Raw genomic sequence first — 16800 nt, 5'->3', positions numbered from 1 at the left:
TTGTATTCATTCCTGTTTTCAGGTGAAAAATGCTTTGAATACAAATAACTGTTTTCATCTCTCTAGTAAGAATGTCAGTCTTTTTACTTCTCCCACTTGCACATGCTTTAAGAGAAAGTAAGTTGTTAATTAGAGAATGTTTTTGCATAGTTATGAACTTCTGATTATGTGCTGTCATCCATATCATTTTATTTTTCTCACCTAATAGTACAATGAGTGTTAAAGTTTAGTTCTTTCATCACTGGCAGCTCTTCATCATGGTTATTTAAACCATTAAATTTTACTCTAGGCTCTTGTTAACATCACCCCATTCCTCAAATGCTCTGCAGTTGAAAATTTCATGTTTAAGTTCCAGATTTTTAGCTTTTTCCAAACCCAAGCTATCTCTTCATATAGTTATCATTCTATTTCCACATATTATTTGCAGCAATGGTGCTTTTAACCCTTTATTTTGTGTTGCAAACTGTTAAAAGACAAGCTTAGGCACATTAAAATGTTAAAAGAGTTTTTTTGTTTTTCTGTTTGTTTTGAGCAAACAGTGATTCAGGAATTGGGCAGCACTAGACCAAAAGTGGTTCAGAACTCCATCTAGGGAGTGTGAGGTGAAAACTTACATAAAGTGTTCATGGAAGCAAGACAATGAAAATATTTGATTGGCTAAAGGGGAAAGTTCCTAGTTAAATGTTAGTTGGTGGCCTGTGACTAGTTAAGTTTCAGTCTGGTTTGACTGTTTACACTGAGTTGTGTTTGGTTTGATTACATAGTAACAGAAGGCACTGGAGCTGTCTCAGCCTAATGGTCTCCTAATTATTTTTAAGTTTTGGCAATTGTGAACAATATGCCTGTAAGCATTCATGTGCAGGTGTTTGAGTAGACATAGTGTTCATTTCATCTGGTTAAAATAACAAAAAGTGTAATCACAAGATCATATGGGAATATTATGTTTAGTTTTGTTAAAATACTGCCAAAATACTTTCCAAAGTGGCTGTGCCATTTTGTATTCCCACCAGCAATGGACAAGAGTACTTTTGCTTCACATCCTCACCAGTATTTGGTATGGTTAATATTTTGCATTTTGATCATTCTAATAGGTAGGTAGTGGTATCCCATTGTTGTTTTCATTTGCAATTCCCTAGTGACATATGATGTGGATCATCTTTTCACAGCTTATTTGCCATTATATAATCTTCCTTGGCAAGTATCTATTCAGGTATTTTACCTATCTTTTATTTTCTTATTGTTGAGTTTTAAGAGTTCTTCATATATTTTGTATAACACTTCATATATTTCTTTCTCAGTGACATGGTTTGGCTCTGTGTTCCTACCCAAATCTCATGATGAATTATGATCTTCTACATTGGAGGAGGGACTTAGTGCTTGGTGCTAGGTGGGAGGTAATTGGATCATGGGGGCAGATTTCCCCCTTGCTGTTCTCATGATAGTGAGTGAATTCTCCCAAGATCTGGTTTTTCAAAAGTGTGTGGCACTTCCCCCTTCGCTTTCTTGCTCTTGCTCTCTCCCCACCGTGTGCTGGCCATGTGAAAATATGCTTGCTTCCCCTTTGCTTTCTGCCATGACTGTAAGTTTCCTGAGGCCTCCCAGCCATGCTTCCTGTACAGCCTGTGGAACACTGAGCCAATTAAACCTCTTTCCTTTGTAAGTTACCCAGTCTCGGGTAGTTCTTTATAGCAATGTGAGAACAGACTAATATAATCAAATATCTTTTACAAATATTGTCTTGGAGTCTGTAGCTAGTGTTCTCATTTTCTTGACAGTATCTTGTGAAGAACAAAAGTTTTTAATTTTAGTGAAATACAGTTTGTTTTTTTATGGGCCATGCCTTCGATATCGTTGTATGTAAAATGTTGGCACAGGAAACATTCCCTTGTCCCCCTCTCAGGGCATGCACCAGGGGAATGGCTCACTTCTTCAGTGCCCCACTGCTCTAACCTGTAGGGGGAGAATGTAGATGGGCGGGCTGTGGGGCTCCAACAGTATGGCAGTGTCTAAGGGTGGATGCGTAAAACTCCTGAAGCCTCAGTGGGCATGTGTTGCAATGGGCTCTTTCAGTTTAGCCATCTATAGGTGACTTCTGTTTATAAGCTCAGTTAGACCTTCTGCCTAACCATGAAGATAGAGGGCTTTCTATATCCTAGGCTTCTTGCCTTGATGTACTGGAAGAATTGGATTACACATGAGCTTGGAGATTGAATGTAAGGTTTTATTGAGTGAAAGTTGCTCTTAGCAGATGAGGGAGCCAGAAGGGGATAGAGTGGGAGGGTGGTTACCTCCTGGAGTAGGACTGCTCAGAAGCTGGGCTCTCCTTTGACCACAACAGCAAAACTCCACATTGCTCCACTGGTCGATGGCCTGCCAGCATCTGCTGGTATCTGCTGGTGTGTCCTTCTGCCGACGTGTTCCTCTTGATGTCCAACCACTTGTGTGTCCTCCAGTTAGGTTGTTGGGGTTTTTATAGGCGCAGGATAGGGATGGGTGGGACAAGGTAGTCTTGGGAAATGCAATATTTGGGCACAAAAATAAATGCCTGTTCTCACCCAGGTCTGTAGGCACAGGCCCCTCAGTGGAGCCCTCATTATGGGCCCTGCCTTTTTCTCCCAGAACTTCCCTGCCCCTTCCCTGCCCCTACTCCTGCATCAGTGTCATTGCCAAACACAAGGTCATCTGGAATTTCTTTTGTGTTATCTCCTAGGAGTTTCCTGGTTTTGCATTTTACATTGAGATCTTTATTCTGTTTTGAGCTAATTTTTGTGAAGGTTGTAAGACCTGTATCTAGACTTTTTTTTTTCTATCCATCTGTTTCTTTTTTTCACCAATAACATATTGTCTTGATAAATGTAGCTTTTTCATGAGACTTGAAGTGCTGTAGTAAGCATATTTTTGATAGTAAACAGTAGACATGTTTAGAATCAAACATACCAGCTTTATATAATGTTTGTTCCAGCATTCTATTTTTTCTATATTAGGAATAATTTCTAAACATTGTCAGAAATTCTTTCTAGAAATTTTGAAAGACTTTACTGGCTTTCTTATTATATAAAACAACAACATAAATATCATCTCTGATACTTCTTTGTATATAATCAGGACCTATTCCTAAAACAAATCCTAGGCATGATATTCATTTTTATTTTCTTTTAGTTATTCTAATATTCCAGATTGTTTTAACATTTAAACATTTAACTTTGCATAGGTCCACAATGTGAAAATATACTATATATTCATTTTTACAAATACAAAACTGATTATTACAGTACTGGCAACTTTTGAATGCTTTTTCTGTTGACTGAAATGCCAGCTTATACATTAAATGCCTATACTAAGCCAGGAAAGCTTCTTTTTCATTAAATAAATATATTTACATATTTCATTCATAAATATTATATATTGATACTGCTTTATAATGTGTGGTACTACCTCAGTTTTCTAACCCTTTGTAAGAATAATATTCAGTCCCAGTTTCCTTCAGATCTAGGGGCCTTTGGGGAAGAGTGTAGAGAGAATAGCTACAGAGAATAATATAGGAAGAATTTAATTTCTTTCCTCTGCTCTACATAAAGCCTGATACCTCTACCTCTCTTCTGCTTCTCTGGTTCCCAAATTCAGACATCCTAGTGTCTCCTCTTTGTCTGATTCCTCTGTCTGAAACAAAGTTGACTATACTTACTTCTAAGTTTGTGCTGAGCATGGTGCCAGGACTGAAACCTGGGACCTCTCAATACTAGTCAGACTCCAGTATATTATTTTCAATGATACCACACTAATTCCTCATTTCTAGAGAATGGCAAACTTTTATCTTCCTGAAGTCAACATTTTTTCTTAGAAGTTGTTTGGGGATAGGAAACAGAAGGCCTGAATTCACATTCTTACCCTGCCTTTAGTCCATTGCTGTCCCTATTATGTCAAGCAGTAATTCTTTGAAAATTTCAGCAGATCAGTATCCTGTTGTCACAGGATCTTTGGGGTCTTGCTTTTCTGGCCTGAAACCTCTGGCCAGTGGTGCCTTTGCCTGAGTTTTATTCAGACCCACTGGGCTGGTTCTGCTTACTCAGCCTGGCAAGCTGTTCTCAGCTCACACTACTGGCCTATATCCCATGCCTGCCAAGGAAGAGTCAGGTGTGGAGCAGTGAAGGGTGTGTGAGTGTGGGGTCCAGATATTGTGCAGTCAGACATGCTGGCTGGTGTAGTAGGGTGGGCAGCTCCACCATTATTTTAGTAGTTAGATAAGTGCATATAGGATAATTAATATTTATACAATAAAACATTAATATAAAATAACCATAATAAGTGATTTTCCAAAAAAGCAATAATCTCTTACCAATTTTGTAGTAAACTTTAATGGCCTTTCATTAATTTGTCATCACTGAAATCCTTAACATGGCCTACTAGGTCTTTGGCACCATCCCTCATGATGCCTACCTTGCTCTGTGCCACTCCATGCTTATTAGCTTTCTTTGAGTTAATAAAACATGCTACAGGATTTTTGCCTGTATTGATCTCTGAGTCTGGAGTGCCTCGCCTGACCCTCTTTCCCACTGTTGCCTGATGAAGTCCTATCTTTTCTTCAGATTTCTGTTCAATTGTCACTTTCTTAATAAAGACTCTGATCTTTACTTGGTCCGTTTTTCTTATTTTATCTCCATGTACCTCTTCTTAGGAGTTCTTATCAATTTTTTATTTTATATTTATTTTATGATTATCTCATTATTGGTAATAGATTTTGTGAGACCTGGAATTATGTATTTTTGGCTGACAATTTTATTGTTAGATCTTAGTATGGTGCCTGATATATAATATCTACTTGATGTTAACTCATGGAATAAATAAAAAGGGGAGAGAATAATGGAAGTTGCCCAGTTTTCCTCTATAAATCATGAAATATTTTGGATTATGACTGAAGCTTGGGGGTAGTTCTGTGAATGTTGATTTTCCCTTTCATAATATTTTTCTAAGTGATTGGATTTATATGCATATTTCTCTTTAGTTCAATAGTTACTCAAAAGGCTCTTTTTAGATTTTTTAATGATTTAGGGATTACCCCACAAACTTTATTTAGTTCCAATTTTATGTATTTTTCTAAAACATATTTTTGTTAATATTATAAATAAATATTGATGGCTTTTTACAGTGTTTCTTCAAATTAATGTTATTTTCCTTTTAGCTACATTGTTTGCATTGGAATTGTGTAGATATGTTTCTGTTTATTCATGCTTTTAAAAGAAGGAATCTGCAAAATTGAAACTTCCCAACAGTAGGACATGTGGATGGCCCTGGTTCTGCTCTCTTAGTTTGATCATGGAAATAATAATATTCTAAATTTCATCCTAATGATATGCTAAAATATTTTACATCAATTAACTTTTAATGTCTCTACAGAGTGCTGGACTGAGGGCAAATTCTAACTGTCCTGTTTGCCACTTCTCTCATAATAAGAATGAAAGTTTATTTTTAACTAAGTTAATGCAAATATTTCCCTATTGGGAGACATTACACAGAAGATGATGTTGATGAGGATGATAATAGTAATAGACACATATGATTTTGATATGCCAGGCTTGATATGTTTTATACATTATTAACTCATTTAATCCTCATAAAAATGTCATAAGATGGGTATTATTTTAGCATCTTCACTTTCCAAATGTAAAAACCAATGCATCTAGTAGGGTATGGTGGAGCACATCTGTAGTCCCAGCTACTTGGGAGGAAGAGGTGGGAGGATCACTTGAGCCTGGGAGGCTGAGGCTGCAGTGAGCTGAGATTGGGCCAGTGCTCTCCAGCCAGGGCAATAAAGTGAGACCCTGTCTTAAGAAAAATAACAACTAGAAAGCCACAGAACAGAGATGTTGAGTAAGTTGCTAAAGAACACACACAAAGCAGGTAGCAAGAGCGGGGTTTCAACCAATGAAAGGTCCAGGCTTTTAACCACTAAGCTATATTGCCTTTCAAGATAAAAGACTACTTTCCATACTTTAACTCAATTATTATAACCCCCAAATTATATAGAGTAGATTGCTTTGACTCCATTTGAAAAGTGAGGAAACCTAAGCTTATAAAGGGGAGGTAACATTTTCCAAGGCCATGACATTGAAAATGTCTGAGTCCAGATTTCTACTGAGATATATGAGTTATCTTTCTACATGAAGCTGACTTTAAACCTGTATCTCTCTATTACATAAAGATAGGCGATGAAAAACTATAAATCTAAGAATGCAGTACTCTCAACTTGTACTTACTAACTATGCATCTCAATTTCCAACTTTCTAATATATCCTATTACATGACATTCTTGTGGAGGGTAGAATGAAAAAAAGATCATTTATATAGCTGTGTTAGGACTAATACCTATCATGGAGGAAGCACTAAAAAAATATTGATTGAATGATTATTCCATTAATTTCATTCTTCAGTCAGCTTCTTTTTGCAAGAAATTTCATGGACATTCCTCACAAGCAATTGAAATTAGAGTTTGTTGTTTGTTATAGTTTTTTTTTTTTTAATTGCATTTTAGGTTTTGGGGTACATGTGATGAACATGCAAGATTGTTGCATAGGTACACACATGGCAGTGTGCTTTGCTTCCTTCCGTCCCCTCACCTGTATCTGTCATTTCTCCCCATGCTATCTTTTCCCACCTCCCCACCCCCCTGCCCCTCCCCCATTTCCCCCCAACGGATCCCAGTGTGTAGTGCTCCCCTCCCTGTGTCCATGTGTTCTCATTGTTCAACACCCGCCTATGAGCGAGAATATACGGTGTTTGATTTTCTGCTCTTGTGTCAGTTTGCTGAGAATAATGGTTTCCAGGTTCATCCATGTCCCTACAAAGGATGTGAACTCATCGTTTTTGATGGCTGCATAATATTCCATGGTGTATATGTACCACATTTTCCCTATCCAGTCTATCATCGTTGGGCATTTGGGTTGGTTCCAGGTCTTTGCTATTGTAAACAGTGCTGCAATGAACATTCGTGTGCATGTGTCCTTGTAGTAGAATGATTTATAATCCTTTGGATATATACCCAGTAATGGGATTGCTGGGTCAAATGGGATTTCTATTTTTAGGTCCTTGAGGAATCGCCACACTGTCTTCCACAATAGTTGAATTAATTTACATTCCCACCAACAGTGTAAAAGTGTTATAGTTTTAAAAGTTCTTTTGAATTTTGTTCTTTCTTGACGTTTTCATTGGCATGTTGAATGATGAATGTAAACTGACTTTATCTTGTTACTGCATGTTCATAGGAAAATAGGCAGATAATATGCATTTAACAAATATTGTTGAAAGGATCAACGTTGAGAGAAGACACATCTGGAAAGTCAATATCTCCTTTCATTGGAAGCAAAATTTATTTTGGGAATAAAAATTATTTAATATTAATACACGTAAAAATATACATATTTCTTTTTTAAAAAGAAATTTTAGGTTTCACCAAAGGTTTTTACGTCTACCAAATATATATATGACTCTTAGAAGAATATTAAACATGCATTAAATTCATGACTTGTAACTTTTATATATTTTATTTTTTACTTTTGCATATTTTAAATTATGTTTATATATGTTAGCCCTAGGAATCCAGACATTTAAAATATCAATAAATGGTGCTGGTTAGATAGTTTATGTTAATGAATTCATTATTAATTAATATAAAATAATGTTTCAAAGTTTATGAATGATACAATTAAAATGTACTATTCTTTTTTTTTAATATCCACAGCTCAGTCCATTTTTAAGGCATACTGTTCTGAAGAGAACATTTAATGTAACTCTGCCAAATTCTTTCTTGATTGATGGAGAAACCACTCCTACTCTAGAACAAAAAGCCAAACAAAAACTCCGAGGAGGCAAAATGGTGAGTGTATCAGTTTGTTCTCACAGTGATATAAAGAAATTCACAAGACTGGGTAATTCATAAAGAAAGAGGTTTAACTGACTCTGACGCTGTTTCACATGGCTGGGGGGGTCTCAGGAAACTTAAAATCATGGTAGAAGGCAAACGAGAAGCAAGTACCTTCTTCACAGGGTGGCATGAAAGAGCGAGGGAAGAGGAACTGCCAAACACTTATGAAACCATCACATTTCATGAGAACAAGGTCACTATCATGAGAACAGCATGGGGTAAACTGCACCTGTCATCCAGTCACCTCCCACCAGGTCCTTCCCTGGACACATGGGGATTACAATTCGAGATGAGATTTGGGTGGGAACACAGAGTCACACCGTATTAGTGAGTGTACCTGTCCTCCGAGAGTTATATGGTTACTACATTTTTACAATCCAGAAATTAATTGTCATATACAATCTTTTGGTCAGAAAGTATTTTTCTTTCCTGTAAATAATATATTTGTATCCCTTTTCTAGAAATTGGTTGTGTTTCTGGCCCCAAGGTGTAATTAATAGATTATAGTAGAAGGCAATCTTCGTTCTTCTAGAAATAAGTGCTAATCTGGTCAAGAATGGTACATGATCTTTCCATTTTTATAAAGTTTGTTTTTCATTTGCCTTTAATACCAAGATAAAATAGTTACCTTAATCAGGTGAGTTGCTTTTTAATTAACCTATCTTTTTAATACAAATAAATTTTTGTAATGTTATGCTTTAGCCAGTTGTTGTAGGATTATATCTTATTTTAGCATGTAAACTTTTTGGTCAAATTGCATTATCAAGCAGGTTTGAATTAAAAGTCAATTCGCTTATATAAAGAGTTAATATATATTCAACTATGAGTTATACAGTGAATGAGTGATAAGGACTGTAACAGTGGTTTAGGCTTTGAGGTTTTTGTAAGATGAGACTAGATTTGAAAAATTGGATGTCTATTTCCCAGAAAAAAATTCCCTTTCTTTTCAGTACCAATGCCATTAAATGGCTTTGTACTTCAGGAGGAAACTACTAAGATTATTTTAATTACTGGAGAACTAAATTCTAAATAGGAAATTATTTGTTAAAGTAATAAACTATAAAGTTTAATATCTGATATATCATTAACCTGCTTACTAGAGTAGTAGATCAAATTCATATAGATGCCATCTATGTGAATAAACTATTGCTGTTCATGATGGTAGCCACTAGCCACACGGGAGTATTTGGGACTTGAAATGTGGCTATTGCAATCTGCAGTGTGCTGTAAGTCTAAAATGAATACCAGATTTTGAAGACAGTTTTACAAAAAAAGGTATAAAATATCTCATTAATAATATTTTGTATTTATTATATGTTGAAATGATAATATTTAAGGTATACTGGGTTAAATAAAATATGCCATTAAGATTATTTTCATTTTTACTTTTTATGTGGTCATTAGAAAAATAAAATTACTTTTATGGCTCAAATTATATTTCTATTAGAGAGTGCTCGTATAGAACATTCATCATTTAGAAATATTAATTCATCAGTTGATTGTATAGAAAAGCAATGTGTACAATAATGTCTTAGTTTTAATTTCATCTCACAAATTATACTTTTGCTTCTATTATATATCTTGTTATGGCAGAGAGAAATGGTCCATTGGTTTTACTTATAATCTTTATTAGTTATCAATATGTAGTGCATTCTTTACAATGCAATGATTTTTAAACGATTTCATATCATTTAAAACTTACCATTTTCAATTCTATATCTATTGACCCTATAGGAGATTATTGTCATCATTACTTAAGATATTTTTATTTTGATTTACCCACATATTTAACTCTTTCATTGTTCTTTTCTTTTCTTCTTTCATTTCTGTGCTTCTCTTTGAATCATTCGTCTTCTGTCTAATGAACTCCTTTTAATATGTATGTTTGCACAGGTTTGCTGTTGTTGAGTTTTCTCAGTTGTGTGTCTGAAAACATCTTTATATCATTTTCCTTTTTGAAGAATGTTTTTGCTGAATAAAGAAGTCCAGATTGGCATATTTGCTTTGGGTATTTAAAAAATGTCATTCTATTGTCTTCTGCCCTCCATAGTTTCTAATAAAGTATCTTTCCTTTGAAAATAATGTCTTTTATTTATCTGACTGCTTTTACAACTTTTCTTTTAGCATTTAAAAATGGTCAGTTTGACTCTAATGTTCTTAGATTTTCCTTTCTCCTGCCCCAATCCTCCTTGGTGTTTGTTAATGCTCTGGATTGTGTGGGTTGATGTCTTTCTATTGGCTGTGAAAGTTTCTCACTTATTATCTTTTCAAATATTGCTTCTTTAACATTTCTCTTCTCTTATTATATAAATGCAATTACAGATATTAAATTGTGTCTCATGTGTCTTGTATGCTCTTTTGTATATTATAGATTCTCTTTTATTTTTGAACTTCAATCTGTGTATTTTACAATAATATCTCCTTAGTTCAAAAATCCTCTCTTTAGCAGTTTGTAGTTAAACACATCTATTGAATTTCTAATTTAAATATTAAAATTTTCAATTCTACAATTTACATTTGGTTATTATTTATAAATTCCTGTTACATACTGAGATTCTTGATCTTGCCAACAGTTTTATTAAGCATTTTATTCTTTATTATTTTAAAATCTGTCATAGATAACCCCAACTCAGATTCACCTTTGGATATGCTTATATTATTCTTTAGTTTTCTGGTTTTTGATTCTATCTCCTGACATGCCTAATAAGTTTGATCAAATGGAGACTATTGCTCATGAAAATTATAGAGATAATTTGATGTTTTGTCTCATATTTTCTTTTTTCACGGAGGATTTCCTTTAGTTTTTTCTCAGGTAACTTAAATATGGTGCAGACCTCTTTTTCCAATCTGGGCTTGTGTTTGACCAGAACTGGTTTCACATTTTTGTTAAGAATTTATATAATTCTTATTACCCATATTTTTAGAGTATAACCTTCTGTGCTTCTATTAATAATAGGAAGTCAGTGATATTTGCTAGAGTCCCTTCTCAAATTTTTTTCTTCTTCCATCCTGGGAAACTGCCAACTACCCTGTTTTGCTGCCCATATCTTTAGCTGCCACTCTTGACTCCGTATGATAGGCTGATAGCGCTATACCAGATAAAATGTAGCAAATGTCTTAAGGAGAAACATAATACAATGCCAGACTTCTCTCATTCTTCTTCATTTTTCTTTGTAATTTAGTTTCTTGACATCCTGCTTTCTTAAACTACAAGTTTTATCTTTAGAGATCCTGAGAGTTCCTGATAAGGCCAAAGTTTTAGCTTAAGTTTCTGTATGCTTTATAGCTGTCTTCTTGGTCATTTGGCCTTATGCTATTTAGAAACTGAAAGATTCCTCCAAGGGAAATGTAAGGCTCGCCTCAGTGTTACACCTGCCTCACTTTTCTCACCAAATTCCTGGCCCTTTAAAACCTGGTTGTCTGTATAGTTTTCCATTCAGGTAAATAAATTTAAACAGAAATAAATTCTATAGATTTTCTTTGTTGCATGGTCTGCAATAAGTTATTCTTTGCCATATCTGAAATTCTTTACCAATTTGTCAAGCTCCTTTCCTTTTATCTCTCAATTTATGAAATCTTGTATCTTCAATGAATAGTTACAATTAAAAAAGAATATCTCCTAGATGAGATATCTTGCCATGTAACTATTTACTCGTAATTACATAAAAAGCACACACTCTTTTTAAGGAAATATATTTATTTATTAAACTTACTTGCAGATTTATTTTTTGAGGATTACCATTGTCACATTAGAAACCAATAATATGTTATGGTTATATGTTTAATTATTTAACTATTTTTATATGGTGTCACATAAAAATAAGCCCTTAGAAATACTTTAGTATTCCAGGCATGCTCACTCATATTCCAAGCCCTCTGTTAAACAAGCCTGCAGCAGACAAAGCTAGATTAGCCCACTGTCTAACTTTACCATTACAGATGGACAAAAAGACCAATTCTATCTTGTCGGCTTCTGCACTCTCCTATTATTACCACTGAAGACCCTCAAAAAGCTACCAGAGTTGCATTCAGAATTATTCTGCATTTCAGGAAATATAATGTCATTTGGAGTCCCCCTACTTTAATTAACTTTAATTAAAAACAATTTTATTTTACAATTAGAGAGAAGTTTAATGCTTGGCTGAGCTACTGCACCAACTCTAAAGAAAAAGAGTGAGTTAACATGTTCAAATAGCTGTTATCAGCTCTAATTATGTTTGCATGGAGGAAGAACAAGCTAGATAATAGAAAAGTGTTGGATAATTGAAAATGGGGAAAGAGTAACCATCTGAATAAAAAGAAAGCATGTCATGTAGTAAAAGTGATATAGCCAGAAAAATTCTCTGCAATTCACAGGTTTGCCTTGGGTCAAGTCATATTTTCTTCAACTATTCTTGGTCATAATAGAAATCAACATAAAATATTTCATCATAGGTAGTTTCACATACATGAAGCTTAGTGAAAAAAGGTATTTCTGCTAAGATAATATCTAGTAGAGCCTCTAATGTGTTACAAGTTTATTTTATAACTAAATTTATTATAAGAGATTTTAATTTCCAAAATACTTGTCAGTGGAGAAAATAGTGTATTGAATTATACTGTGAAAGTTTTAACAGCTCATTTGATTTCTTTCTTTCTTTCTTTCTTTTGGCTCTATCAGTAACATTTTATCTTATTAGACTCACTATATCATGATGTAATGTCTAAACAATTGGAGAGTATATACCTCTGTATACGCTTTTATCTAGTCAGATCTCCAGCAGAGTCAGAAGGACAATACAAAAAGCCAAAATTTTGACATAATATGAACTACTTTATACCAATGAGATTTAATTTGGTTTGAAAAAAGAGCATTTTGTGAAATTTTATATCTTTTTTATTACAAGTAATATAACTAAAGAAGCCATCTGAAAGGGTATTTTGACTTAGGTGAAGTACAATAGATATACCACTTACTGAAATAGCTTTTCTTTTCTCACAGATATATCCCAAAGGTAATATCTATTAATATAAAGGTAAGCTGACTGTTCTCTCACAAAGAGGTACTTCCATTTTGATGATGTCCTCCATCAGCTGCTCAAAGGAATGTAATTGCTCTTCTAACATCTAGAAATAGAAAAATCTATTCTTATGAAAAATATTTGTTTTCTTCTGAAATTTTTTCCTATTACAAAAGCAGTATATATATTCCTTGCATTCTTTTTAAGCATGTAATACTGATGCTTCTATATAAAATATAATGCTGAATAAAGACATCTGATGAAAAGCTTTTCTTTCTTACTTTAGAATCTCATTCTCTGACAAGAGAATGCAATTACTTTCCAAATACTAGGCATGCTGAAACAAAGTGAATGATGTTATTATGCAGATGTGTTATTTCCTTGACTTGTTTTCTTACTCTTCATTTTTCTGAAACGCTAAAAGTAGAGAATAAAAATCATAAAAGGAATATTCAGTATGTTTTGCTTTGTGTAACTTTTATGTGCAAATAGGAGAGCAAACAAAGAAATGATTAAATTGTGACAATAAACTGAATTATCTTCAATAGCCTACATCTTTGAGGAAGATGGGTAAATTTAAATATCATATTCCCAAACTTTTGGCATTTATGCTTTACTTCTAACATGGTCTTGTAAAACAAATCAGCTGGAGATAAGAATTTATTAATAGAATTTAATGCTTCTGGGGGAGCATATCCTCTTTGAAATTTTAACAAAAGCTATGGAAACTTCATCAATGGAAGTGGATTTATGCAAACAATCAAAAATTAACATAATTCTAAAAGATTCAAGTACTCCTGAAATTTTCAATGTATCCTGATTTAAGAAAACTGTATCTAAAATATCTCCATTAATATACCTAAAATTAATCATTCAAGATTGGAACAATACAACCCCCAAACTGGCCAATAATTGCTCTTCCATTGAATTGGATGAATTGAATTGAATAGGGAAAACAGCACAGAAGTGGTGGTTGATAAAGAGGAGACTCTAAACTCATCTAGTTACATAATTCAAAATTAACTAGTTAATCTCTTAGTTCTTTGTTCTATGGTTGCAAATTGAAGCAGTTGATTTACCAGATCAGTAGATGTCAAACATAGAGAATGCTTCCCAATCACCAGATCAGATGGTAGAATAACACAATTTTCCAACATCTAACAACTCTCTACCTAGTATTATCTGCACTCTGAAATGGGGTCCTGAAGCCTGTATTTTTCTATTGGTATTTATGTAATGTGCTTAAGCTATAGCTACATGATCCCCAAGGTTTCTGTCATCCCTGTAGCATTTCTTTTGTAAATTACCTTTCCATTTGTCATATAAACCATGCACAATATAGTTCTGGTTGCTGAAAACTGAGACAACCCAGAGTATTTGAAGTGCATTACATATGTTGCAACGCCCTTGCATGTATTCTTAAAAAATAAAAAAACCTTATAGGGTGATTTTTACTTTCTTCTTTTTTATTCCTCTATATTATATTACATAATATGCAAAATTTGGTTCACGAATAAAGAATAGAGAAATGAAAATTCAGAATGTGGGAGAGAATTTCCAGTCAACTTTTAAGACAATGCTTTAATTATTCAGTAGAATAATTCTTATGTCCATAATCTTGTTATGTATTAGCACTTTCTAGATCAGATCTAGTTAAAAATGTATGTATCAAGTTTCATGCCCTAGTATAACAAAATAATATAATCTTCTTGTCACCTACAAGCAAAGTTGGGAATACAATATGTGAACATTGCATGTGAAGCATAATTATTTTGACATATTTGAGAGAGTAAGTATTCTTGTTTTAAAAATTATAGCCTTTCTGTAATATTAAATTAATCACTTTGAAAGAATTACAGAAAAGATAAGCATAAAGAAATAGAATAGTAAAATAAAAAAGACATTATATATATGTGTGTGTGTGTGTGTGTGTGTGTGTGTGTATGTCTTTGGAAAGATGAGTAAAAATACAAATCAAACAACATGTAAGACTATGAAAAATATATACTTTATTAAAAATATGAATAAGATAGAAGGCCTTAGAATATTCGTCTTTCTCTGAAAAATACTTACCACAACAGGCAAGAAATTGTTGGAAGAAATCTTTTTAGAGTCATTGAAACTTTCAAAAGACATTTCCTCTGTGAAAAAAGAGCAAACAATTCTGAAGATGGAACATATTGAGGCAAAGAAAACCTAGCTAACTGAACTAAAAGGAACATTATTGATAATCGGGAAATTTAATAATTCATAAAATAAAATCAATGATGTGGCAGTTCAGCTTTAGTAACACGGAAGTCACAGGGGCAGTTAAGTAATAAAAATAATGATTAAGTTGGAATGATCAGGAGATCCCAGGTATGCCGATTTTGCATTTCTAACCATGTTAGTGTAGACCAGTTACTGGCAATTAACTTGTGTAAAGCTGGAAGATTTCTCCTTTTTCAAAGACTTGGGACCAGACATCCCAGGGAGATAATGATTTAACCATTCTCTGAGAATGTATTCTGTAGAACATAGCAATTGCTTCAAATTAGAAAGGTTGAAAGGGATGGCTGATTACCATAACTTTGACAAAACGTTTGTAAAAATACTGAACAGCTGCCTTCTTCAACTCAAAAATCAATGCAACTAAAACAGTATTATACTGATCCATTAATATTTTTTATGCCCAATGTGTTAGTCTGTTTGCATTTTTATAAAGGACTATATTGACTGGATAATTTATGTAGAAAAGAGGTTTATTTGGATCATGACTGTGCAGGCTTCATAAGAGTGTAGTGCTAGCATCTGCTTCCGGTGAGTCCTCAGCAAGCTTACAATCATGGCAGAAGGCCAAGGGGGAGCCAACAAGAGAGGCAGCAAGAGAGGGAGGGAGGAGGTGCCACACCCTCGGATTTCCTGTGAACTCTTTTTTTTTTTTTTTTTTTTTTTTTGAGAGAGTGTTTTGCTCTTGTTACCCAGGCTGGAGTGCAATGGCACAATCTCAGCTCACCACAACCTCCGCCTCCTGTGTTCAAGCAATTCTCCTGCCTCAGCCTCCCGAGTAGCTGGGACTACAGGTGTGTGCCACCATGCCCAGCTAATTTTTATATTTTTAGTAGAGACAGAGTTTCACCATGTTGACCAGGATGGTCTCGATCTCTTGACCTCGTGGTCCACCTGCCTTGGCCTCCCAATATGCTGGGATTACAGGTGTGAGCCACCGTGCCCTGCCATGTGAACTCTTTACTGCAGGTAAGGCATTAAGCCTTCCATGAGGCATCCACCCTCATGACCCAACACCTCTGCAAGCCCTACCTCCAACATTGGGGGTCACATTTTAACATGAGATTTGGTAGAAACAGATATCCAAATGGTATCACCCAGCTTTTTCAATTATGTCCAGGTAGTCCCTTTCTCTTTTATAGCCATAATAAAATGACCAGTTGGGTTACTTAATGTGCAAGTAGTTACATGAATAAAGTTTGTGTGTCCTTTGTTTTCAAAAGGAAGGTTATAGCAGTTTGGTTATAGAGTGAAGTTGTATGACTATGTATTGCAAAGTTTTGGTATCTCCTCATTGAGCAGACTTGCTTTTGTTAACCAGACCAGTTTGCCTTTCCACCTGGCAGTTATTTGCAAAATATGATTGAGTTATGGCCAATAAAATATGGGCAGAAATGACATATGCCACTTTCAACTTTATCCCATAAGCAACCTCCCAGTGAACAGTCCCTTCTCTTTTTATCCTGTCTTCCAACTGAATGCAGTGGAATTCAGGGGAGTGCACTAATGAAACACTAAGAAAATAAAACATGAAAGGAGGATGGGTCATGGAGGACCATTTACATAACATCCTGGACTTTACAAGAATAAGAAATAAATTTAAACCATTAAGGT

The 16800-nt window shown here is 34.4% G+C and overlaps 1 protein-coding gene across 7 annotated transcripts in view; it reads left to right on the top strand.

Moving 5' to 3' along the window:
• The window catches only part of STPG2 (sperm tail PG-rich repeat containing 2), a 671193-nt gene that overhangs the window by 595345 nt on the left and 59048 nt on the right, over window positions 1-16800 (top strand). For 4 of the 7 annotated variants that reach the window (XM_074396475.1, XM_074396471.1, XM_074396480.1 and 1 more), the window contains one exon: window positions 7736-10206. In XM_074396475.1, coding sequence (XP_074252576.1) covers window positions 7736-7933 — 198 coding nt within the window. In that variant the 3' untranslated portion in view covers window positions 7934-10206. Of the gene's footprint in view, window positions 1-7735; window positions 10207-12899; window positions 16362-16800 lie in introns of those variants that run through there. The other 3 variants (XM_074396472.1, XM_074396473.1, XM_074396474.1) reach the window with 3 other exon arrangements.

Source organism: Saimiri boliviensis, chromosome 3, assembly GCF_048565385.1.
Source record: "Saimiri boliviensis isolate mSaiBol1 chromosome 3, mSaiBol1.pri, whole genome shotgun sequence".
In the NCBI taxonomy this organism is placed as follows: domain Eukaryota; kingdom Metazoa; phylum Chordata; class Mammalia; order Primates; family Cebidae; genus Saimiri; species Saimiri boliviensis.
This window is presented reverse-complemented; position numbering and strand designations above follow the sequence as displayed.